Source organism: Eulemur rufifrons, chromosome 25 (genome assembly GCF_041146395.1).
Source record: "Eulemur rufifrons isolate Redbay chromosome 25, OSU_ERuf_1, whole genome shotgun sequence".
In the NCBI taxonomy this organism is placed as follows: Eukaryota; Metazoa; Chordata; class Mammalia; order Primates; family Lemuridae; genus Eulemur; species Eulemur rufifrons.
The window spans coordinates 16548151-16575186 of NC_091007.1; the positions used below are offsets into that span (position 1 = coordinate 16548151).

Below are 27036 nucleotides of genomic sequence, written 5' to 3' on the forward strand. Positions count from 1 at the left end.
TGATAAGATAAGCCCAAATCATTTTGTTTAAAAATACTTTGAAAATGTGACCCCAGAGCCTAGGGGGACCTGCTCTAGACAACAATTAATTACCTTAGTATCAAATTCTATAATTTCTACAATTAATATAATATTTTTTTTTCCACATCACTATCTTCCAATACAATTAATATAATAATTTAAAATATTTTCCCATCCCCCACCCCCACAAACACACATGTGCACACATTTTTACGCATGTAGGCAACAGAAAGTAATACTTTTTTCTTGGCCATTGCAAGGGTCTTGCATGACACCCCCATAACAAAAGATAGACTAACGAGAGAAGCCTAACGTTAGAGAAGACTAACGATAGACTAACAAATGTATTTTACCAAAGTTTTATGGGACATGGAAGCCTTTAGAAATGAAGACCCAGGGAGAACGGTGTGTGTTTATGCTTAGGTTTGCTGGAGCATGGACAGCCTCGTAGAAGTGTGATTGGACAGAAAGGGTGTGATCTGATGGTAATAAATTGGAGAAATTTAGCAAGGTCTGTTTGCTCAGATTCTTACTGGCCTCTCTGTGTAGCATGCCTTTCCTGTGGGTACAGGGCAAGACACCTGTCATGTGGCAGTCTTATGACTTACTTTCAGGAGAGGTAGGTCAGAGAATTCCTGTATGGCCGGCTCTTACATAGAGAAGTGGGAGAAAGTCAGAAAGTGACCTGCCAGGTGCCGTATTTGGAGGTAGCATGTTTTAAGCCTCAACACCCAGAAATAGCACAGTAGCAAGTGGGCGGCGGTTTTGCTTATAGGTCGCGTGCATGCTGTCGCCATTTCTCATCCTTGTATGGAAAGCCTGAACTTCTCTTGAACTTCTCTGAACAGGCTGCTGTGCACGGGAGCTTACCTCGTGGTAGAACAGTCAGCAGCCTTGGACTCCCGCTGGGCTTGACAAGTTAGCTTTCGGGATTTCCCATGGCAGGATTGCCCCGGTTGACAAACAGAGTCCAGAAGTTTCTCCAACCCACAGATTCCCCCATATGTCCTGGGAGAGCCCCGTGCTATCTAGGAATTCCAGAATTAGAATGAGCCATTGAGGATATCGTGTTTAAGGGTTGGCTGGCTGCTGACCGGTTATTTTCTTAACAACTTTCCATCCTTTGGCACCTACTCTGGAAACGCCAGCCAGAACTCTCCAATTAGCTGCCATATGGGTAGAATCTATAAGAAGACAATGTATGGTCTGCATCAGTGAAGTGCTGTGATGAGCAGATGATTTCATGGAGAGAAAAGGATGACAAGGACAAAGGTGTGCCATGCTGTCCTCTGAAAAAGTTACAGTCTATTTTTTTTTTTCCTAACACAGTTTCACTCTGTTAATGTGATTTAAAGACCCGCATTTTTACCCTATTAATCTGATCAGGAATAAGAGACATTCAGTGGGCAGAACAGGAAAGTTCTCCGTTCAGGAGAGTTATTTATGGTCGTGAAATTTCTGCCAAAGAAATCCCAGGTGAGGATTGGAGACAGAGTCGATAAAACTCCATACGGGGGAAGATTTCTGTTCTTACCCACCGCTGGGTTCACGGCTGAGGTGCCATCACCGAGTCTTACCAAAAGACAGATTAACAAGAGAAAAGCGCAGACATTTATTTAATGTAAATTTAACATGACACAGAGGCTTTGGACATGAAGACCTAAAGAAACAGGTAAACTTGTGTGTGTTTATGCTTAAGTTTGATGAAGAGTAGACAGTCGTGTGGACAAAAGGGTGTGTGATCTAATGCTAATAAAACAGGGACACTTAGGCTGGGCATGGTGGCTCACGCCTGTCACCCTAGCACTCTGGGAGGCCGAGGCAGGAGGATCACTCCAGGTCAGGAATTCGAGACCAGCCTGAGCAAGAGCGAGACCCCGTCTCTACTAAAAATAGAAAGAAATTATATGGACAGCTAAAATTATATGTAGAAAAAATTAGCCGGGCATGGTGGCGCATGCCTATAGTCCCAGCTACTAGAGAGGCTGAGGCAGGAGGATCGCTTGAGCCCAGGAGTGTGAGGTTGCTGTGAGCTAGGCTGACGCCATGGCACTCTAGCCCGGGCAATAGAGGGAGACTCTGTCTCAAAAAAAAAAAAAAAAAAAAAACCAAAAAAAAGAAGGGACACCTAGCAAGGCCTGTGTGTTCAGGTTTTTCTGTGTCCCTGTGTCTTCAAAGATAAGGATGTTTTTTCCTTCCAGGTATAGGGAAGGCACCTCCCACAGGAGGGTCTTACCTGCTCCAGGGGAGAAGAGCAAAGGGAAAGTGAGAGGCCTTCTTGCTTCTGCTGTTTTCTCAAATGCCAAGGTGTCATATTTTGCGGTAGTGTGTCCTGAACCCCATCAAGCAATCCCCGTGACCCTGTTTCCCAGTGCCATCCCCAGGGTCAAGTGTCCCACATCCCGCCCGTTCATGGCCCACGTTAGGCACAGACCACATGGGGTCTCGTAAGGGCCCTCCAACCTGAGCTAACGGTCGGCCCCAAAGGAGGACTAGCAAGATCCCTAAGAGACTGGAGAAAGCTCAGGGCCCAGACAGTTCATTCCGTGTTTCTTTTTTTTTTTTTTTTTTTTTGAGACAGAGTCTCACTCTGTTGCCCAGGCTAGAGTGAGTGCCGTGGCGTCAGCCTAGCTCACAGCAACCTCAAACTCCTGAGCTCAGGCGATCCTCCTGTCTCAGCCTCCTGAGTAGCTGGGACTACAGGCATGCGCCACCATGCCCGGCTAATTTTTTCTATATATATTTTTAGCTGTCCATATAATTTCTTTCTATTTTTAGTAGAGGTGGGGTCTCGCTCTTGCTCAGGCTGGGCATTCCGTGTTTCTGACCATAGGTGACATTTGCACTGGCCGGGGTAGTGCTCACAGCGAGACCTTGGGAAGCTTAGATTATTAATGGCTCAAAAGCTCTTGTTTCTAAACTCCCTCAGGTAACTTTTTACTTGTCGCAAACAAATCATATAGCTCTGGTTTTATAGGAGTCCTGCAGGCTTATCTGGAGAGAATTGCTATGAAGCTGTAGTCTGACAGCCGAGTCTGTACTGGTGTCCAATTTAACCAGCTGCTTAGCATGATCCAGCCATAGCCCTATATAGACAGTAGGGTCTTTGCGGTTGTATCGCTGGCCATCTGTCCTGTGAGTTATAAATACAGCGTTAGATACACTTCTTCATCTTCCCCACGGTCGGGTCAGATAATACTTGTCTTCCTTTATCTACAGAGGAGAACTCTCTAAATTGTTGCGATCTAACCTGAACATGAACGGTGGCTAAAATTGCTTCTCCTGGAGGAAATAAGTGAGCTGCTAGATGCTGCACTGTACACTAATCCGGATAACTCCTCTGTGTCCACAGGAGATGGGGAAAGTGTGTTCAGTTCTTAATATTTGATGAGTGACAGCAGATCTCAGAGCTCAAGGATGTTTGTGTATTTTTGTTGTGATCTCCCTCTTCAGTTTTTTCTTTACAAAAAAAAAAATAACAAAAAACTGTCATGTACATGTACTTTGGTTTGTTCATTTAAAAATAATTTAAAATAGGTCAGATATGGTGGCTCATGCCTGTAATCCCAGCACTTTGGGAGGCTGAGGCAGGAGGATCGCTTTAGGCCACGAGTTCAGGACCAGCCTGGGCAACATAGCAAGACCCCATCTCTAAAAAAAAAAATTTTTTTTTAATGACCCTAGGCATAGTGGCACATGCCTATAGTCCTAGCTACTCTGGAGGCTGACGTGGGAGGATGGATTGAGCTCAGGAGTTCCACACTGCAGTGAGCTATGGTGATGCCATTGCACTCCTGCCTGGGTGACAGAGGAAGACCCTGTCTCTAAAAAAAATAATAATAATAAAATACCTAGGCTAGAACAAATGAGAGCATTATACCACAAAAGAATTTGTAAGAGACGCAGCATAGCCTATCTCTCTTTATAGCCAGACTCTGAGTTCTAGTCCTGGCTCCTCCCCTTCCTGTGTGATCTTTGTCAGGCTAATGAACATCTCCATTTCTTCCTTTGCAAAGTAGGAATAATAGTAATAGCACCTTCTTCACAGGGTTGCGGTGAGGATTACATATGAAAGCACATGTAAGAACAATGACTAACACGTACAAAAGCACAGTTTGTGGTTTGGGAGGGCCCCAGATATAACGCCACTTTCTCTACCCCAGTTCTGAACAAATTAAGAAGTAAATGAAACAGTAAGACAGAAAGAGACTAACATATCAGCGTGCTTACTAATAAAGCTGATTCAAAAGTAGGGTTTAGGGTTAGGGTGACAGTGGGCTGCACCCCAGAATTAAGCTAACTTTCCCACCTGGCTGGAACAACTCCAGGCTTCCCAACATGGGGCCTAGAAAGAGAGAAAGAGAGAGAGAGAGAGAGAGAGAGCGCACACAGTTAAGTACGAGCATGAGCGCTGGACTGGGCATCTATTCCTCTCTAGGAAAGAGTAAGGATGGGCCGAGAGGGTGGGGGGAAAATCCTTCCTTCTGGAAAATCAAGGAGTGGGAAAAAGTGCCTGCCTGCCTTAAACCACAGCCTGGGCCGGGCGTGGTGGCTCATGCCTGTAACCCTAGCACTCTGGGAAGCCGAGGTGGGAGGATCGTTTGAGGTCAGGAGTTCGAGACCAGCCTGAGTAAGAGCAAGACCCCACCTCTATTAAAAAAATTTTTTTAAAAAGAAAGAAAGAAAGAGCCCACAGCCTGCCTTAATCCGCATCATTATGTAATTGAGCTGGGTCATAAGATGTCCTCAATAAATGCTTCTGAAGGAATGGAGGAGTGCTATGTACTTTCATGTTTGTTTTTATTAAAAATTATCTCCAAAAATTTACGAGTAACTTGCCAAACCTTCCCCACCAATCCTACCCTTTATCTTGATTTTTTTTTTTTTGAGATGGGATCTTGCTGTGTTGCCCAGGCTGGTCTCCAACTCCCAGGCTCAAGTGATCCCCCCACCTCAGCCTCCCAAGTAGCTGAAACTACAGGACTGTGCCGCCATGCCTGACCCCTGGCCTTTCTTTTAACTCTCTGCTCAACTCCCACAGCAGGTGTCTGTGCGGCTCACTTGGTCCATAGGACAGGCAGCCTGTGTTCTTATTTCTATTTGACATGACTGTTTTTTCTCTCCACGTGGATAACCTGTCCCCAGTCTTACCCGTCCATGTTCTGGAGTCAAGAGGAGAATGAGGCTGTCCCCCTCCCCTGGTGGCCCCTCCCTGCTGGGCCACCGCCTCGCCCAGGCAGCTGTCCCCTCGAGCTCTCTCTCCAGGCTGGGGTAGGTCCTCTCTCCTCTTATTCCTTCAGAGCTGGGAGGGATAAAATTCCCCATCCCCAGCATCCTGGTAGCATCTTCGGTGGCATCTTTAGGGCCCTGCCCCTCCTATGGAAATAGTGCAGTCCCTTTATTAAGCTTCCTCTATTTCCCGCATCAGGGTGTCTTGTCCTCTTACCCAGGACCCCGCCCGAGCCGACCATTAGGCAGATGATGACCCAGGAACAATTTGTCTTTGTTTACACTGAAGCCCGAGTCATCCTTCGATGATGGCTCTGACCCTACACATTGCGCAGTCCAAGGAGCGCGGAGCACGAGGCTCTTTTAGACAAAGCAGCCACGAACCTGCCCTGCCCGGAAGGCCCCCTGGGGACTGACTACTGGGACTGGGGTGAGCATTTCTGTTTTAGGGCTTCTGCCTCCAGAAAAGTGGGCAGAAACAGAGGGAGGCTGGGATGTGAGGGCCACAGAGCTGATAAGATGACATGTGACAGTGTTCCCAGGAAGGCGGGAACGTGGGAAGATCTGATGACAGCAAGTCACCAAATGCGTATTCTCCATCAGGCAAAGAAGGAAGTGGCTGGGTGGGGGTTGCAGGAACCAGAGAGGAGCAAGTCTCTTAGATAAAATGTGTCAAGGAAGGGAATTTAAGGGAGGTTTGCTTTTGTTTGTTTGTTTTTACAAAGAACTGGGACTTTGCTGATTATATTCTGTTAAAAGTACTTATCTGTCGACTTTCCAGCCAGATGCGGTGGCTCATGCCTGTAATCTCAGCACTTTGGGAGGTTGAGGCAGGAGGATCACTTGAGGGCAGGAGTTTGAGACCAGCCTGGACAACATAGCCAGACTCTGTCTCTACAAACAAAAAAATTAACTGGGTGTGGTGGTGAGCACCTGTGGTCCTAGCAGCTTGGAGGCTGAAGCGGGAGGATCACTTGGGGCCAGGAGTTTGAGGCTGCAATGAGCTATGATCACGCCTCTACACACTCAAACCTGGGGAATAATAATAATAATGACACTTATCTATTGAGTTTCTACTAGGAGCTGGTGTCTGTGCTAGGTACAGAGGACACAAAGATGAGTAACAGAGAAGGCCCTGCCCTCCAGGCCCTGCCCTCCAGGAGTGGGTAATCTAGTGCAGTGCTTTTCAACCTTGCTTTTACTCCAGTATAGAGGCACATGAATGATCCTTCTCCCAGGCTGGCTGTGACAAACACTACATCACAGGAGGCAAATGTGTATGGAAGAGGAAGCAATAATAACACACAAGCCAGGCCTTTAATTGTGAGTAGGATCGATGAGCGGGTGAGTAAAGTGAGTAGAGAGGAGGGATATTCCAGGCAGGGGATGTGGCGTGAGCCAAGGTAGAGACATGAAAGTAACCTGGTGCATTTTGGGGAAGAAGAGCCAGCAGTCCTAGTGGCCCATGCAGATAGGCTGCTGGACTTAGCAAATAAAAATATCAAATTGCCCCCCAAATTGGAGCATGCTTACATTGAAAAATTATTCATTGCTTCTATGAAATTTGAATTTAACTAGGCATCCTGTATTTCCCCTGGCAACTGTGCCCAACATGCAGTGTGTCTGGCCACATGCTCTGATTCCTGGTTCCTGCTGTACCAAGTGTTGGGGACCGTTAGTGAAAAGAAATCTGAGGATGCTGGGAAGAAGTTAGCACCCTGAAGAGGGCACCGCAGACACGGGGAAGCCGGCTTTTCGCTCTCTTGCCCTCTAGCGGTCAAAGGCGTGAGCAGGGATCAGAGTTCCTACTCTGAAGGTCTCATCCTTGGACCCCTCCATTGGCGAACGCTGTAGCAAGCACAAAAGACAGGCAGGTGCAGGCCCAGGCAGATCCTTAGTCCCCAACCACCTGGGAGGAGCGTGGGCCCAGGGCTGAGGTGTAGAACGCTGTGTTGCTCACCAGCAACCTCCTGCGACTTCACTGGGGCCCCCCGGGCTAATAGGGGAGGATTTGGCTTCGGGCCCTTGGGATCGAATTTTCCCAGAGTTGGTTGCGTTTATTTTCATGCATTTACCCAACACCTATTTCTGGAATGCCTACTATACGCCAGGCACTGTGCTCTGTGCCACAAGAAACACCTGACACCTTTCATGATGTGGAGTAAAACCAAAGAGTGTGCACAGAATTCTAGGAATCGCACCCAAAGCAAACTGAACACGCAGCTAGGCGCAGGCAGGAGCTTCAGAATTGTAATTCAAAGATCCACGTGAGCCATGCCTTTCTAGTGAAGCTCTAATTTTCCTACCGTATCCTTTCTTTATAACTCATACATACGGGGTTTCAGCATCTGTTTGATAAATGGTCATTGGACTTCTTGACAACTATTTATAATTTGGCACACAGTAATCAATCAGAATTGCATATAGTACAGAATTAATGGCACGTGAGGCGCCTGGGGCCATTCCTAACTTATGAAAAAAGAGGGTCCTGGCAGAATGTTGATTTTTTTTCCCCCGTTTTCTAGAATGTTCAATGCGGAGTTGCTGACATTGAAAGAATGTGCCAACAGAAACCTATTAGAGCAATGAAGTTGTTTTGGAAATAGTCGGGCCTATTTGGAGTAGCACCGACCAAACCGAATCGGTGTAAAAACTCAGGAGGAATGTTGACAGGTGACCTGAGTTGGTTCAGCTGCAAGGGCCACCTGCCCCGCGTTCCTTGCATCCCTGTGTCCTGCCAATCCGAGTATTTCTCAACTCTGTCCTTCTTTTTATCTTATTGCCTCCTCAGTTCCAAGTCTCACGTCTTTTTTCCTGAACTGTTAATATAACAGAAACTTTATTGTTGTCTCTTTTCCTGCCTCTCTCAAATCCATTCTCCATACAGATTTATCTCAAACACAAATCTGATTATGTCACCGCTACGTTTTTATCCTGCGCACGGCTCCACAGTACTTACAGGACAAAGTCTGAGCTTTTTGGTCCCTGAATGCATGTGACTTCCACCTGCCCCGTCACTCTGTCATTCTTCCCATCACAGCCCTGCTGGGGGGGGTCTCGCAGGTGCCCTGGATTGGTCTGTGGACCTTCTAAATGAGGATCCAAACGTATACACTTACTTTTGTGCTATGCTGCTCGTGGGTTTTCTCCTTGGCGAACTAGGTAGCCCTGAGGTGAGCAAATCCCATTCTATATATGTTATGATCCATTGTTCTAAGGATCCCATTGTCAGTGAGTAATATGTTTATCAGATTCCAGAGGCTTCCTGCCCTGCCCTCCCCCCCCCCCCCCCCAGTGGCATAGAATTATCCGGCTAATTCTCTTTAGGTGCTCAGGGTTGAGTTAATTGGATTTTGACCTCCACATAGAACAGAAGTGCTTTGGTTACAGAGGCCCATTCTTTATATTTCAGAATAAGGGTGGGGAGCCCGGGCTTTCCAGCTGGGGGGCGGTGGGGGGCAAGTTCTTCCCTGGCTGACCGTGTCCTGAGTATTCTAACTCTCCCAACCAGGCTTGCCAACTTAATATGGCTGGTCACACCTCAGCCAAACTTATTCTTGATATTTCTATTATGTTCAGATTACTGGTCACTGCATTTTATTTTCATTCAGAGCACTACAGACATCGGAGAAAAGTGCCAAAATTAATTCCCTGTGAAGTAGAGAAGGAAGAGCTATCCATGTCATTGTGCAGGAGTGAGCCCATGAATCCTAAGGGACTTTGCTCTTCTGTCCAGCAATGTCACCTTCCACCTTGACCCAACATGGCACGTGTCCAGGTCCCATGGGGATCTTGATCCACATTTGGGTGACAAAGGTTGGTTTATTAGGGCAGTCTTTTATGGCCAATATTGATAGAATTGCCATCACATTTATTCTATGTATTCCCCTAACACAGTTTAATGGCATTTGCAACGTGCCAGGCACGGTTCTCCTTTAATCCTTACAACAATGCTAGGAGACAGGTACTGTCATTATTGTCATTTTAGAAGTAGGAATTGAAACATAATGTTATCTTTGAGAGGAATCTCTGAGTTTATCTAGGCTAAAGTTTATTTCACAGATCACAAACGCTGGGGCTGACAGAGGTTAAGTAGCTACTTGCCCAAGATTGTAGAACTAAAGAGTGAACAGGAAGGTATTTCTGCATAAACTGAGAACTGGAATGAAATAGCACTTTGGTAATTAATAGTGTTTTCTGCTTCTGTTTTATCTTGTGATTTTTCATTCACCAGGCCACGTTTGTGGTTGACTTATTCTTCTTACTGGATAAACACAGATGCTGGTTTGATAGTCGACATAATTTCTGTATAACAGTGACACAGACTTGTGTTGATGGGCTTGAACTTGGCAGAATATTTAAAGCAGGGTGGGCAGGTCGCTGGGCACTTTCTCTTGTGAGCAAATCAGTGGAGAATGGGGGAAGGTGTAACAGAGGAACAGTGTCTGTGAGTCCCCGCAGACACACACCACGAAACAGGACACATTCGTCATAGCTCCTGCCCTGCTGCTCACCTCTCCCCTTCAAACCAGCCTCCACGGCCAACAGAATCACTCTTCTAAAGCTCAGAGTTGGTCCACTCATTTCTCATTGCCTACTGGATGCAATTGAAACTCCCCATTTGACATGCAAGAACCCTCAAAATTGGCTCTTACTTATTGGTCTTCTGCCTATCTCTGCCCCCGCCACGACTTTTTAAAAAATGCCTTGATTCCCTCCCATTGTTCACCCCCACTCCCGTCCCTTGTATTCCCCAACGCAACACATCACGTTCAGAGTCTGTCAAGACATTGGCTCTTGCACGTAGGATTCTTGGACTTGAAATGCGCTTGCCTGCGTGAGGCACCTGGTCAAATTCTATTCGTTCTTTGAGACCATGGTACCTTGTCTCCTAAACCTTTCCTTTTCTTGACTAATGTGCTTGTTCCTTCTTCCATGCTGTTTATGGTTCTAGCAGAAGTCTTCTCTTCTTTCTCTAAAAACATAGACATAATCTTCTTAGTCTACATGGCTTCATCATTCCTTCATTGATCCCATCATGCAAAATAAGTTTACTCAGCATCTACATGTGCCAAGGAGTGTGGTAGTAGCTGGAGATTCAACAGTGACTAAAGCTAGTCTTACTCCTTCGAGACCTCATACTTTCATGAGACAGGCTCACATATAAGCAAATAATGTGTGACAAATGTCCACAATTCTGTGGTATCTCATTAATTTCAGCATCCTTGGCACTCACCATTGGCAAATTGTGCTCAATAATTTCTTGAACAAATGAAGATGTGAGTGAACAACAAGATAGATGAATTGGGGCCGGGCGCGCGGTGGCCCAGGCCTGTAATCCTAGCAATCTGGGAGGCCAAGGCAGGGGGATCGTTTGAGCTCAGGAGTTCGAGACCAGCCTGAGCAAGAGCGAGACCCCGTCTCTACTAAAAATAGAAAGAAATTATACGGACAGCTAAAAAATATATATAGAGAAAAATTAGCCGGGCATGGTGGCACATGCCTGTAGTCCCAGCTACTCAGGAGGCTGAGGCAGGAGGATTGCTTGAGCCCAGGAGTTTGAGGTTGCTGTGAGCTTGATGCCACGGCACTCTAGCCCAGGCAACAGAGTGAAACTCTGTCACCCCCCCAAAAAAAATAGATGAATTGGTCACTTATGGCCTAAGCCAGTCCTCTCTAAACTACAATGTCTTAGGAGATAATTTGAAGAATTATGTGAACAAAACATTTTACTTTTTTCATAGTTATATATATATTTACTGCACTGAGGGTAAGAAAAAAGATAACTATTTTATCAAACCTATAACTTAACAATATTATAGATGAGGAAAAGCTCATTTTTTTTTTTTTAAGAGACAGGATCTTGCTCTGTTGCCCAGGCTAGAGTACAGTGGCATGATCATAGCTCACTGAAAACTTGAACTCCTGGGCTCAAGTGATCCTCCTGCCTCAGTCTCCCAAGTACCTGGGACTACAGGCACTTGCCATCATGCCTGGCTAATTTTTCAAATTTTCCATAGAGATGGGGTCTTGCTATGTTGCCCAGGCTAGTCTCGAACTCTTGGCCTCAAGTGATCCTCCCACCTCAGCCTCCCACCACGCCCAGCTGAAAAGCTTAATGTTTTAAGTCAGCATAAAGTCAATACTAACAGAAATAGTAACAATTTGACCCCATCATCTCCTAAAGGCCCCCACCTTTCAACACTGCCACATTGGAAATTAAGTTTCAACATGAGTTTTGGAGGGGACAGACATTCAAACCATAGCAGAGGAGAAACTGTTGAAGTTTAGGAGACAGTAACCTAAACCAGGTAATTTTCACTGTTTCCTTTCCTTAGGTTTCATTCTCTTCCTGATTTCAGTCTACAAAAATTTGCCTTTAGAATTTTTGGGACCTCTTAAAAGAAATCATTTGACTGTAAGAATGTGCAACCAAAGGCAATTTTTAACTATTGAATTGAAATCTTTAAAAAGATAGGACAAAGAACATTGTATGCATATTGTGTCTGTTTCTAAGATGAAATGTTTATTATTTATTTTGTTTCAGAAGCGATTCTGTAAACCGTCCACTTGAATTTCCTGATTTTCAAAGATTGTGACTCATTTAGGTGACAAAGACTAGACCTACCCATAGGGTGGGTTATTATTTATATATGAAAGTGAGGAAGAAGAGGAAATGGCTTTCCCAGATCGCCTAAGCAGCTGGACATGGTTCTTTTTTTTGTTTTTCAAGGGGGGTACAAAGTCTCCCTCTTGTCACCCCAGGTAGAATGCCATGGCGTCATCATAGCTCACTGCAACCTCAGTCTCCTAGGTTCAAATGATTGATCCTCCTGCCTCAGCCTCCCAGGTAGCTGGGACTACAGTGTGCACCACGACACCCAGCTAATTTTTTATTTTTTGTAGAGATAGGGGTCTCGCTATTGCTCAGGCTGGTCTCGAACTCCTGACCTCAAGAGATCGTCCGGCTTTGGCCTCCCAGAGTGATGGGATTACAGGCGTGAGCCACCTTGCCCTGTCCAGGCATGGTTCTTTGACATTTAGGATACAGCAGTAGCTGCATCAGGTTGACAGCAACTCTGGGAGACCAGTAGGAATGTGTCCTTAACCCCAAAGCTCCCGCAACCCCCATTTAGCTTCTCCATTCCTGCTTCTTTCTCTATCTGCTCTTCTGTCTCTCTCCTCCCCCGCCCCCTCTCCCTGGCTTGCACTGCCTCATGGCTTTTTCGTGCTGCTTTTGTTTGTAGGATTCAGCTTTTGCCCACCATACTATCTGCACCTGGGCTGACCAACTCAACCGAGTTTTCCTGGGACCTTTCCAGTTTTAGCACCAGAATTTCTGCATCCTGGGAACACCCAAAGTCCCGGGCAAACTGGGACTATTGTTCACTCTACCCGGATCCCTTTTCTACACATTTCATATTGAAATTCTGTAAAGGAGAAGAGGGAAGATCTGGCTGGGTCTGTTAGTCCCTTGCCCAGCCCAGGCGGCCACTGAGCTATGGGCCAGGCCACTCTGAGCTGAGCCGCGGCCACCGGACCAAGGTCTCAGAAGGCGCCAGTGAGAGCAGCCTGGGAATATGGTCCTTGAGTTCTTCTGGTCCCCTTCTCCAGGAGTTTGGAACCGAGTCCCGGGGCTGCGCCTGCTGGGCGGAGGTGTGTGTGGAATGCGGGGGAGGGGCAATTAGAAATAATCTTTCTTTAAAAATCATTTCACCCTTTTCACTTTTAGGAATTCAATCACGTGACACAATTTAGGCTCCTAACACGATGTTGGGGAAGCCCTGGCCCAACCTGTGATTAAATAGTTTATCCCACTAAATACTGTCCAGTGGAGAGACTGTAACATTGGCAAACAGGGGAATGTTTCAAAAACAAAACAGAATCATCCGGCAGATGAAGAATTTCAAGCTCTAGCGGCCCTGGGGACAAACACAAGATTCACCCTGGCTTAGGGCGGAGTAGTGTGTGAGGGCGGGAGGGCTGCTTCCCCGGCCCGGATCGAATCGCAGCACCCTCTCTGCCCACTTGGCTCCAGAGTCCTTCGCTAGTAAAACTGTTTTTCCCATCTGCAAGGAACAGAAGTCCAGAAATGCCCCCCGCCCCACCCCACCCCCGCTTCCGCCCTGCCTTAAATTCTGCGGACGGGGGTGGGGAGGGAAAAATAAGATCGCTGTAAAAATACTTAACTTCTGAAGCACGTGATTGGCTTTCAAGGATCCTGTAAAACTCGTGGGTGCAGCGCCTTGGAGGAGCTGGGGGCGCGGCTGGGCTGGAACCCCCGACCCCCGCCTCGAGCACCCCCTGCCCACGGAGCCCCCCGAACCCCGGGACGAGTGCAGACAGGAGGCACAGCCCGGGGTCCGCGTGGGACCGTCCCCTCAGCCCCAGGTGACTCGGAAGGGCGAATGCTTTCGCACTGCCCCTGTCATTCTCCCTGGTCTGTGTCTCCTTCAAAGTGTGTGCGGCTGTCACTCACGGAAGCTGAGACCTGAGGGAAAGAGAACAAAACCAAAACAAAACCGGATGCATTGTTGGAACAAAGTCTATTTCAGTGCTGATCTGGCGGAGAGGCCCGTAGAAGTGATCGACCCAGTTTCACGCGTTTCCCCCGCCCAGGTGGGGAAGGCGAGGAGCTCTGAACTGCAGAGATGGGGGCAGTAAGGAGACTGTCCCCGGGCCCAGAGAGTCCCTGCCAGGACCCCAGGAAGCATTTCACAGGCCCATCTTGCTGCTGTACCAGGGTGACCTCCAGGGCCGGCTAGCGGAGCCCTCACCTTCCACCCCGCGCTGCACTCCCCGCCCCCAGCCCTCACGGCCACCCCTGCCCAGAGGTGCTCCAGGTGCTCCCCTGCAGGCGGCCACACCGCACAGGCTCCTCCCCACTAGGTCTGAGGGATGCTTCCCGCGGGGCCTCCTCAGGGAAGCCCTGCCCCACCTGGGAGGGTCCCTGGCCTGGCAGTCCCAGCACAGCTAAGGGTGCCCAGGACCAGAGCTGGCTGCAGGGAACTGCCTGATGCCTCCCAAGTAATACCAGGCCCAGTTCTACAGTGGAAGGGACAAGGATTTTAGAAAATAGCTACACCTTCCCCTTTACCAACCCTGATTTTATTCTCCATTTCAGTGGAGCAAAAAGAATTAGAAGCATTGAGGGGTTACCTAGGGCAATTGTCTCTGACTTCAGCGGAGAGAAAAGAGGATAAAAGAGCCTAACGTCTTCAGCAGGTGTAACAGAGCTAAGGCTGAGTAGGACCCCAGAGACAGGAGAGATGGGCGAGATGAACTCTCCAGGCCTCAATTTGCTCATCTGTAGAGTGGGGTGGCGAGAATGCACTGCAAGATCCGAGTTTTCTGGCAATGTGATTGGTTCGCTGTTGTTCTTGTTCCTCTTCAGGGCTCGCTGTCGCTTTGAGGGCCAGCAGGTGGAGGAGCCCAGAAAGTAGGCCAGGGAAGTCCCCTTCCACTAAATACTCTGTTGGAAGGGCTGACAATGATGGCACCACCGGGTAAAGCAAGGTAGTAAAATGGGGTGCTTGTATCGACGTACCCCACCCTGGGCTTCCAGGAACTCTGCAGAACAGAGGGTTTGTCTCCCTCTGGGATTAAAGGGGTGAGCAGATACATGTTGCAATTTTCACTTAAAAGTTGCCACCTGGAATCCAGACTTGGCCTGCTGGGGTGACGGGAGAGCAGAGCTGTGCATTCTAGATGGTGAGCTACGCACGTGGCAGCTCTGTCTACACTGTGGCGCAGCCCGGGTCTTTGCGCCCCTGCATCCTCCAGCTTAAAACAGATAAAAGAAACCCCAATAAAAATCAACATCAATGGATTCTCTTGGAAAGAAAGCAAATATGCTCAAAGTATTAACACATTGGAGCTAAATGTAGTCTCACAGTGTATAACCACATGAGGCATTTGCACGGAGGGGCGTCCAAGACAGGGAGACTTGGGTGTCAGGGGGCTTTTGGCCACCTCACTTCTTGTCTGGCAGGGCCTCCTTGGAGTTGCTGGGATTTTTAAGGACTCCAAGTAATGGAAGATCAGTTACCCTCTGGAGATATTACCTAGTTGTACCCTTGAGGTCCTTGCTCTTGACACAGAAGGGAAAATTCTGTTTTGATGGATGAATCATATAGAAATGTATCCTATTGCAGAATTTATGTTTTCCAATGTGAAATTGTTGATGAGGCTTATGTATCTGATGAGCTCACAACTTTGCTTTAATTATTGCTTAAAATTCTCTTACAGGGTCATTGTTGGGGGAAGTCCAACAGCATTATTATGCTCATTTCACATTTGGAAACCTGAGGAACACTTGCCTTCTCTTGGATCACCCATAGGTGACCATCTGTGCTGGTTCACCAGGGATAATCATGGTTTCTTATTGCCCAGTTGCAATTATTAATAGTGTCCCCTTTCCCTCTCACGAGTGCTCCGGTTTATATTTAAGGATAAGGTCACCCTGACCACCTGACACGTTGCTGTCAAAACTAGGACTGGAGATCCTACATTTCACATTCGCTGGATCATTCCGTTTAAGCAAATGTTTTCCCAGTTGTCAAAAGTCCTTTCTGACTCACAGGGTGACACACAGCAGCCTGTCCCCTAGAAACTGCGCTGGGTAACACATCCAACCTGAGGCCTCTGGTTGAAACATTTTTGTTGACTTGTTTGTTTTTCACTTGATGTTGTTTTGCTTGACTCTCACAGTTGTCAGCTGAAAGAATACATTTTAAGGACTTCATTCAGCAAGCCGTTATTTCTTTTGTGTCCCGATGCCAAGTCGTTTTAAATTATCTTGCTCTAATAGGATTTAAAGGGAAATTAAACATGTATCAGGGCAGTTCCACTTAGGCTTGGTGCTAGCAATGATTTCTCCCTTGAAAACCTTGCACAAAGGAAGTTGACTTGCTTTCCACAGCCCTGTAATTAAACAGGCCTGCCGAGAAATCGTATGCGATTGTTTATAATTCTTGTGATTAATTCCCATCATGGTGGATGCCAGTTACATTGCATTATCAAAACCAATAATGGCCCTAGTTCTGTAATAGATTAGCTATGACTGCAAAATCACCATTTGTCTTTGTAGCACTCTTTTATGTCATCTCTTGTCTTTCCTTTTAAATGACACTTGTTTCATGTGTTAGCTCATTTCGAGTCATAAATTGCAACATATGGAGCCATTAACCAAGAAAAAGTCTTGCACCTTGCCTGGTTAACAGAAACGGAGTTGGAAATTTCGCCTCCTGGTGTCATTATTGTAGTTCTCTATATGACTGGAAGGAAATCAAATTTCAAGTTCTTCCCAAGTTCCTGATGCCTTTCACAGCAAATTTCACAATACAGCAGTAGGCAGATTGGATTGTAATAGCAATTTTTAAACCCAGAAATTAAATTAAACCAAAAAGAACTACACCTCCTTCCAGTTCAATAGTGTTTTTCCAGAAAGAAGAACACCTCCACAGTCACAGCAGTGACAACAGAGAATTTTTCATGAAGATCCGAGTTACCAAGTTTATGGGGACTGCAGAACACAGAGGCTGCTTTCCAGAGAAACTGTCAATGGTGCTAAATTGTTAGTAAGGTCTCTGCTTTGAGGAGAGATGTACGCAGTAGTCAGTGCAGTGGCATTAATACAGTGCCTTCTCAAATTGTTTTATTAAGGAGGAGGAACAAAGAGTGAATAACTAATCCGACAGAAGCTTTTCCCTGTAGAATGGGAAAGTTTGACTCTGCAAGAGGACATGTTTTACTGTAAATATACGTCTAGATTTCCTGGTCCTTAATGATGTATGTTATTTATCTTCCTCCTAATGCCTCTCTCTTTTGTGCATGTCACAAAGAGTTTTGCTTCCTGGCATAGCAGCAGACATGGCAGTGGCGGAGGGGAGGGTCCTAGCAGCTGGAACACGAGGTCGGCTGGGGGGCTCCTTGCCCTGCCTGGAACCCGGGAGTTCTGACCAGGTGGGAGAGCTTTCTGCATTTTTCCCATCAGGGGATCAAGGGAGGCCCAAGGGCTGTACTTTCCAAACAGCCTCAGGGGAGTGTAATCTGCATCTACGAATGGTTCTTTTCTGCCTGGATTGAGCCAGCCCTGAGGCGCCCCCCCTCCTGCCTCCCCCTCCCCCCCCCCCGCAGGGTGCAATTCGTCCTTCTCAGCTGCCATTGCAGGCGTGCTGTTGTGTCCTTTGCCCTGGGGGTTTTGTCTCTGTACTATGTCAAGTGACAGGTAAGAGCTCCTTAAGAGAGGGCTCTTCCCACACCAAAGCAAGTTGGTTGGCATCCGAGCCCCAGGCTGAGGGACATCTAGTTTAGATATAGTTGAGGCTGCCATTCTGACATGGTGCAATATTTCTCTCGCTCTCGCCCCACCTCCCCCCTCACTCTCCCCTCCCTCCCCTTCTAGCATTAATAATTTGAAGACAAATACATCGTAGCTATATAAGAACCAGGATAACCTATAACGGAGGGGCTGAACACAGGCGATCCCGCCGTCATGACCATTAACAAGATTCACCTGCAGTTTGCCCAAAGGCCACCAGCACAGAAATTGTGTAAGATTTGTTCCTCCTTAAAGCCAGATTAGCAGGTAATTCTGTTGCCAAGTCCTGGAGACCTTAAGAGATCTGCCTTATCTGCCCTGCAAAACCCAGCTACCCCGTATTGATGCCGCCAAGGCAGGGCTGTCATTTTCTGAAAGATTCATCACCTCTTGGATTTCAAGAAAAATCCTGTTCGCAGTTGAGGGGCTCTCTCTTCTGCTCTCCTGACGTGAGTATAACTCACTCCCTGGCATGAATATTTTCCTTTTGTTCTATATTTTTTGTCCTTTAGGGGCTTCCGCATCTTTATGTCCTAAATGGCCAAAATATGTCCCCCACACTGCCAAAACACACAGGTCACTCAAGGTCATCATCTGGAGGACCGGCCAGCCATTGTTCTGCCCACATTCTTGATCTAAGTCCATCTAACACCTCGCCTGAATGCCTTGCAAATTGGGTCAAGGTATGGTCACCCGGTCAGCATCATTGTCTTTTTCTCCCCTCAAGTGACGGGGCCACTGCAGATGACAATATCACAGGCTGCCTCCTAGTTACTGTGTTGCTGTTCCATAGCTGGAATCGCAGAGCCCGTGTGGCTTGGGGTTATTGTCCCATCCTTGTTTGTGGACATCACGCCTCCTATTTTCACTTTCTGGGATATCTGCCAGGTTTTCAAGGACTGGGTGAAGAACAAAATAAATATTTGCAGGTAGATTAAAAGGAGGGTAAGTATGTTGGCTGTAACTCTGCCCATCGGAAGAAATGCGTTTGAATTGTCTTTCAGATGTTTTAAAGGCATTAACTGCAGAGATTCAGAAGGTTGACTTAGTAGTTTGCAATGGCAGTTGGGGGGGGGGTGGAGAGAGAGAGAGTTGGGGGAAGAGAGGAGTCTGGGAAAGTGAAGGCAAGTGTTTAAAGTCCAGATCAAGTGATTGAAATCAACTGTGTGGAAATTCCACTACCTCTTTAGAGATGTTAATCAGAACCTAAAAAGTTAGTGCGTACTTAACAACACAGCCTATATATGGATATACTCTTTCTTTCTAGTTGTTTGGGATTTTTTTTTAAGGGATTTCACTGAAATTTGTAAGGTTCAGCAGGTCGTTGTCTCTTGATCTGCCTGCGAACCGGTGTGGGAGGCTCATTCTGCCTGAGATTAGAGCGACCAGAGCCCTGGCCTTGCAGCAAAGGTCCCCGGCCCTAATCATGTGTGAAATGCTCTCGTCCCCGGCTGCAGAGCTCGGTGGAGCCGGGCGGGCCCAGCGGCGGGGAGGCCAGGCCCTCGTCACCTGTTGGGGCCTCCCCGGGGGCGGAGCGCGGCCCCCAGTCCTCGGGGACCCGCCGGGCGGGCGGACGAGGGGACAGACCGCACGCGGGCCGGGGAGGGGGACGCGGAGGCCCGGCGCTGGAATGCAGTTTTCCCGGGCGAGGGAGACTCTGCACCGGAGTGGAAACTAGTTTGGGGTGGGGTTTCGCCCCGTCCCCTCCTCCCAGGCCCCGGCCCCCTCCCAGGCGCTTGCTGGGAGCTTTTAGGAGCTGCGCTCTCAACTTCCCCGGCAGCGGGGACCTCGCGCCGCCGAGACAATGGAAGAAAACGAAAGCCAGAAACGTGAGCCGAGCCTTCCTCGCCCGGCAGACGGCGGACAGTTGCAGGGTAAGCGACAGACCCATTCAAAGATGGAGTTACAGGCACGCGTGTCCCCGGCCGCTCGCTGCCTTTTATAACGCGGCAGCCCCGGCGCCTGGCAAAGGAACAGCCTCTCTCTTGGGGTGGTGCGTGTCCCACACTGAGCCCAGAGCTGTGATTTCTTGGGCTTGCCTTGATTATCTCCGGCGCGATCTTAAGCTGCAAAAGAGGTGGCGGGGTGATGTCACATGAGTAGCACAGTGAGCAGTCAGTATGTGCCGTATCTCCAGGCAATGACAAATAAATCACTAAGCAGCTTTTTAATCATTTCCCCCGAGTTCCAGCCCTGGGAGAAATGGGCTGTTTTTGTGAACTGTCTGCGGGACGCCAGCTTCCATTCATTGGCTGCAGGATTCCAGGAGGCAAACGCATGCTAGATGCAAAGTTTTGCAGTATTTTAGAGTTAAATCGCAGAGTTGGAGGGAAGTTTTATTTTACAGATCAGAACAGCAGGGAGTACTTGTACAGCTGGATGATAGGTAGAACTCCCGAATCTTCTTTTATGTTTTAATTCCAAAGTTGGGAGTTGTTAGACAATTCTGGTAAATTTTCTCCAGGCGGTTTCCCTTTAATTGTGTTTATAATAGACTTGTCTTTTCCGTAGGGAGTTTCCAGAAGCTTATGTTGTTCCAAAGAAATTTCCCAGTGGGGTTGGGTGGCCAGAGGGCGCCTCTGTTCCCCGGTGTGATGGGCTGTAGGATCGTATAGGCAGCCTGTTCATCACCCGCAGGGTCCTGAACCGCCCGTCCCACCCTCCTTCCCCAGGTTCACGCAGGGGCCAGTTAGCTGCACAAAGATGTGCCGGAGTGCAGCGCTGTGCGTGGGAGCAGGCATTGTGCACAGGGGAAAAGGTGTGTGTTTTTTAAAAATGTGAAAGGGAAGTAACACATGACTCATCCACTCTGAAAATGCAAAACTAAGCCAGACAGAAGAAAATACAGTTACAAGAGATAGAAATCCCCCAACGAAATGCAGACAACCTTAAGCTGAGTAAACCCTGAAGGGTCCCTGAAGTCTTACAGTCATCAGTCTAGGTGTCTGTGTTTGTGCTTCCAGACACAGCTGTCTCCTTGCGGGCACCAGGGTCGGGGGGGCCGGTGGGAGATAAGACCCCTCTTCGTCCCCCCACTGACCCTTATTTGATAGGACAGGGTCCTGCAGCAGGAATTCAACCCCTGGGCCTGTCCTGAAAGAAATGACCCAGCTTCTACAGGGGCAATTAGAATGGGACCAATTTAAGAGATAACTTGTAAACAACCACAGCAATTCAGAGATGCTTCAGAGGCCAGGATGGTCAGGCCGAGACAGTGTACTCACTCTGTCCATCCATTCATTCCTTCAACGAATAGCAGCAGCTGTTATGTGGTTGTCTTATAGCTGTTGGGGACCCAGCAGGGAACAAAGCAGACTAAAAATACTTGTCTTCATTGAACTTCTATTCTAAGGGCCAAGTTTATGGGGTGGCAGCGTGGGGGGCGGATGGGGGAGGCGGTGGTAGAGGCAGACAATGAACAAATAAGTAAAACATATAGCTTGTTGGATGGCAGGGTTGCCACATTTAACAAATAAAAATACAGGGTGCCCAGTTAAATGTGAACTTCAGGTAAACAGTGAATAATATTTTAGTATAAGTATATCCCATGCAATGTTTGGGCTATACTTATGCTAAAAATTCCCTTATTTATCTGAAATTCACATTTTACTGGGCAGCCTGTATTTAATCCAGCAGTGCTATTTGATGGTATTAAGGTGATGGGGAAAAGTAAGACAGGGAAAAGGAACAGGAAGTGCCGGGGGAGGGGGGCAAAGGTGTAAACAGGATTATGGGGAGACCTTCACTGAGGCGGTATTTGAACAAAGGTGAGGGAGGGAACTGCAAGGATCTAACATGTTCAAAGAACATGCAAGAACATGGGAGGTAGATGGGAGGAAAAGAGGTTTAGAGGTAATCCCAGGCCAGATCACATAGGACCTGTGAAGCCATGGTGAGGACTTGGGCTTTTATTTTGAGCGAGGTGGGGAGCTGCTGGCAGGTTTATCTTTTCAAAGGATAATAACTGGCCAGGTGCTGTGGCTCATACCTGTAGTTCCAGCAATTTGGGAGGCCGAGGCAAGAGGACTGCTTGAGGCTAGGAGTTCAAGACCAGCCTGGGCAACATAGCAAGACCCCATCTCTATAAAAAATAAAAAAAAAAATTAACAAGGCATGTTGATATGTGCCTGTAGTCTCAGCTACTCGGGAGGCTGAGGTAGGAGTATGGCTTGAGCCCAGGAGTTTGAGGCTACAGTGAGCTGTGATCATGCCACTGCACTCCAGCCTGGGAAACACAGCAAGACTCTATCTCTAAAAAATAATAATAATACTGGGTTTTGTTTTAGGTGTAGCTCAAGTAGGGGTGGGGAAAGGCAGGGAGGCTGTTAGGAGGCTTCCAACAAGAACCAGCACTAGCTTGGACCAGGTGGTGATAAGCATGTGGCGATAGGAAGGCGGATTCTAGATGTATATTAAAGGTAAAGCCAAAAGAATTTGCGAAGAGATCGGATGTGGGATGTAAGAGGAAAAAAAAGAGGAGTGAGAGATGACTTCCAAAATTTTGGCGTGAGCAGCTGGAAGGATGGAGTTGCCATTTATCTAAGTGAGGAAGTGTTTAAGAGGAATAGATGAGAGGGTGTTTTATGATTTGGGAGTGGGAAGAGCAGAAAATCTTTTGGATAGGTGAAGATTGAGATGTTTATCAGGCATAGGAGTGGAGATGTTGATTGCAATTTGGATATTCGTGACTGGAGTTGAGGAAGGAGGCCTGGGAACTGTGAGAGGGGCCCTAGGATTGAGTCCGTATGCAGAAAGAAAGTTCCAAAGTATCCCTCCCCCCTCCCGCCGCCCCCAGGCACTCTAGCATTTAGAGGTCAGGGAGATCAGGAGTGGCTGGAAAAATTGCAAAAGTAGGGCAAGACTCCAGGTTAGATTTTTAAGATCCCGTTTCGTTCTGGGCGAATATGATGCTGAAAAGGCGTGTGTCTTCATTTCCAGTTCTCCTTCAGTTCCAGCACGAGGACCACCAGAGAGGGCATCTCTGATGCTAACATCACCAATAATGTCCATTGCTGTCATTGCGCTCTCTCTGCATGTGTCTACGTATCTGTTTCACCCAGTTTACAATGTGATATTCCAGGGCAAAGACCAGCCTTTCCTATTCCCCTTTGCCTTCCCAGCATGTAGCAGAGCACCAGGCATGCAGAAGGCACTCAATAAATATTTGTTGAATGAGAGGCTAATGATACCACCCCAGGACTTTTGAGTTTATCATTTTACTCTAGATAAGGATCCCTTGGGTGATCAGATAACTTATTGTCCAAGTGAGGCACTATTGAGAGTGAAAGGGGACACTATATATAATTTCACTGGGACAACAGTTGTCACCCAGAGCTGTTCCGTCAAACTGGGGCATATGGCCTCCCCAGGAACAGCTGTAATCAGTGAGGTTTCCATGGCCGAATAGCCAGGTCAGTAACAGTGTGGAAGTGGACTGATAGTGCATTTTGCAGAGCAGGACCTCAATAATTTATTGGTGGAATTTGAATCTAACTATATCATGCTCCCTTTGAAGGCCACGGGCTCCTCGGTGTCATCCTGGGGGGTGGGCAATCTCTGGGATGGCTCTGTCTGCCACAGTAGCCCCGGGGGTGTCTGCTTTTGCTCTGGCCCCTAAGGTCTAGAAATATCCAGGCAGGTGAAGTGTTGTCATTTCCCCCAGACCCTTTGATCGGCAGCCCCCAGTGGAGTGAAAGCCTGGGGAATCACAGAAATGTAGGTTTTGGCTCAGAAGTCTCCTCTAAAATAGCCCACATCAGCCTCTGTATCCTTATCCTGCTTTATTCTTCAAAGCACTTAGCACTACTTGACATTTATGGTATATGAACTATTTGTTTATTGTCTGCATCCTGAATTATGACACAGACTCTTCTATGAGGAAAGGGAATTACATCTTCCTTGATCTACTTCACCGCCCTATCTCCTCACTCCTTTCGGTGTACGAGCTGACATTCAATAGATATGTGTGTGAATGAATGAATGAATCAATGAACAATCAGTTAATCCATTCTTGAAACAAATGCTTTTCTGGGTAGGGGAAGGGCTGTCCCTATTTTGTCTAAGGTCTATACCAGAAGTCCGCGTCATCATTGACTTAAAATTGTAAGGTTCTTTAGAGGAATACAGTGACCTAGTTACAGGTGTGATTTCTGTGCCTATTTGTATTTGGTAGTGATCTTTATGACATTAACAAGAGAGCTGGAAAACCCAGGGACCCCAGGGGGCTGCCAACAGAATATGTGTATTAGTCAGATAGGCTGACGTCCCCACTCTTGGCGGCTTTGCGCAAGGTTGCTTTCTCGCCCACGCACAGCGTAATGTGATGGTCTCGGCCAGGTGGACCTCCTGGGTCCTTTGCATTCAGTTGGCCAAAGAGTAAAGAGAGAGAGAGAGCAGGAAGATTCTTCAGGAGGTCCAGGGGCCAGGCCCAAAGGTGGCCCACACGACTGTTGCCCACATGACCAGAATCCGTGCGAGGAAGAGGCTGGAAAATCCAGTTTTCCCGTGGGTGCAGCAGGAGGGCGCTATGGGTTGAACGCGTGGCCTGTCTCGGCCACAGTGCCCCGAGAGAGGTCGTGCAGCGGGACAGAACACCACTCCCACAAACTTCCCTGTGACAAGAGAGTGTCTCATCGCAATTTTAAGACACAGCTAGCCAGAAGCCACCATAAAGAAGTGAGGGATGCCTTCCCGAAGCGTCCGTGGGCTGCCAGGAAGAAAATCTCAGAGATGCTGTCCGCGTTGTCGCCGCTCGCAGGGAGCAAGCAGGTGTGGAATGTCTGGTGGATGCAAGGCTCCCAGTCCCTTGCTGTGGGTCAGCTGACACGGCCGCAGTAACCCAAGTTGTGGCACAGAAGCCGGCCTTGGCGCTGCTGCCGTCACCTGCCTGCAGGCCTTGCCATGTGGCGATCTCCCTGCGGGCACCCTGTCCTCCACAATCCCCTGCCTGTCTGGTGTCTGTCCCCACCCCCCTTTTCCACTTCTCTTTCCAGAATGCCCACATCCCAGTGGGGAGGCCATTTGGATCTCTGATGAGCCTCTCTCTGGTCTTCCTGCCTGCCTTGTCCCGGCTTCTCAAGGGAGTGTCTTCAAGGGGGTTATTCTGGCTTTGTGCTTCTGTTGCTCTTTGCCCTGCTTGAAGCGAGCTCCCGGGGGAGTAGCTCGGGGCTCTGCGGAGGCCGGTGGGAGGGGCAGGAAGCAGAAACAGGGCCGCCTTTCTGGAAGCCTGAGCCTCCCTTCAGGCTCCGGCTTCGTTATTTTGTCAGACAAGGATTCCCAGAGTTGCAAACAGCTAGACACACCCAGGTTTAAATGTTTGCACCAAAGCGCATTCTAAACAAGACACAGCATTGCTTTTCTGTTTTGGTGGCTTGGATAATCCACGCTCGAGCTTTCCTCTGTTCACGTGGATGATGAGGAATTGGCGGGCCGCAGATTTCTGACTCCCCGGCTGTGGAATTGGGACTAGATGTCTTTTGCTGGCGCTCTCTTTCATTTGTTTGTAACCCGACTTAGTTTTTCTCCTCTGCTGAAAGACCGCATTCTCCCCAAAGGGCTGCAGTGGTTGAGTTGTCACTTCTCTCTCAGATGTGGCTCAGATGACGGACGCGTGCAGAGTGGCTTCGTGTGGAGAGCGGTGTTGGGTTGTCCCGGATGCTGGTGACAGCGGAACAGGAGCCTGTGGGCAGGACGGGAGGCAGGTGGGTGCTAGAGAGCTGGGCAGGAAGGCAACACGAAGGGACGAAGGGGGCTCTGAAGGCAACCAGACGTCTGCCAAGAGATTGCACACGGAGCCTTCCAGCCCCTTGAACCATTGGTGCTGTTTGCACTTTCTTCCAAATCACACCCAACCTTGCTAAGCACCTGGAGACATTTTAGAAAGATCCACAAAAGAGAGAAAAAATGAGAAAGCAAAAAGCATTAGAAAAGAATGGGTGTTCAGAGAGTCCGGTAAGTTGGGGTCGCTCAAAGGTTACCGTTGACAGACTGACCATGACCTCCGAGACTCTCCCCTTTCCATTTCTTTCCCTATTTATTTTAAAGAAGAAAATGGAAAACTTACAGCCTCTGAGGGATGACTGTCCTGGCCGTCTCGACCTCTTCTGATGATCCTCGGATGAAACAGAATAGTTCACGTGAGCCCGTGCGGCACAGCAAGGCCGAATGTGACTTTCTGCTTCTGTTGTGGGGGTCAAGTGCACGGACATTTATCACATGGGTGTGTGTGGATGGATGTGTGTTGTGACTATGTAAACAAACCGCCTTTCCAAAACTCGATCCTGTTCATTAATCTAGCTGTCCTGGATAATTTTAAAAATGTATTATTTTAATGATGTCAAAAGTAATCTTGACATTTTGGCTAACACGCAAGGTTTGTACAACACACCCAAAATGTGAAGGTAAACCTCTTCAGACTGCACGTATCGATCAGCCTAAAATACACATTTTCTCCATCTAGGTTTGTTCAACAGAGCCTGCTACTTCTACATTATTACGGAAGAGACTGTAAAAAAAAGTAGCTGTGATGTGAGACTGAGTATTAGAAGGGTAACCTAAATAAGTGAAATTATGGTTAATCCTGCAATGTCTTTTTTTTTTTTTTTTTTTTTTTTTGAGACAGAGTCTCGCTCTGTTGCCTGGGGTAGAGTGCCGTGGTGTCAGCCTAGCTCACAGCAACCTCGAACTCCTGGGCTCAAGCAAACCTCAAACTCCTGAGCTCAAGCAATCCTCCTGCCTCAGCCTCCTGAGTAGCTGGGACTACAGGCATGTGCCACCATGCCCAGCTAATTTTTTTCTATATACATATTTAGTTGGCCACATAATTTCTTTCTATTTTTAGTAGAGATGGGGTCTCGCTTTTGCTCAGGCTGGTCTCGAACTCCTGAGCTTGAGCGATCCTCTTGCCTCGGCCTCCCAGAGTGCTAGGATGACAGGCGTGAGCCACTGCACCCGGCCCTGCAATGCCTTTTAAACCAAAAGTTCCATCTTCTTCTCCTTCTAAACATTCCACTGAAATTAACGAAAAGTACAAAAATTAACTAATACGGCTGTTTTTCCTCCCTTTCCTCATCAGTGTCTGATGGAGATGCTATAATTAGCAATGTAATGAGAAGTGAAGGGTAAACAAGCAGAATTATTCTCAGAAAAGGGGTAGAAGACTGGAACAGGAAAGCCAGTGTGAGATTAAAATATATTCTATGCCTAACCAGAAGGTCTCCATGCTAGAATTCTATGCACAGAGCTTTCTGGGCAAAGAAGAGGGAAACGGTATTGATAGCATTGCTTTTGGGGAACTGGTTTATGCCTCAACTCTAGACACCTGTTACTTTATATCCCTGGTGTGAAGGTTTGGTTCTCTGTTTATCTGAGATTCAAATGAGCAGAACCCCTTACAAATAGTGAATCTATTTTTCTCCACTTAAATGTTTTTTTAAAATTTATTTTTATTTATTTTTTTGAGACAG

At 47.7% G+C, this 27036-nt stretch overlaps 1 protein-coding gene across 5 annotated transcripts in view; it reads left to right on the plus strand.

Moving 5' to 3' along the window:
- Window positions 1-19376: 19376 nt before the first annotated feature.
- The window catches only part of KIAA1217 (KIAA1217 ortholog), a 294522-nt gene continuing 286862 nt past the window's right edge, over window positions 19377-27036 (plus strand). For all 5 annotated transcript variants that reach the window (XM_069458968.1, XM_069458974.1, XM_069458969.1 and 2 more), the window contains exon 1: window positions 19377-19446. In XM_069458968.1, coding sequence (XP_069315069.1) covers window positions 19377-19446 — 70 coding nt within the window. The remainder of the gene's footprint in view (window positions 19447-27036) is intronic.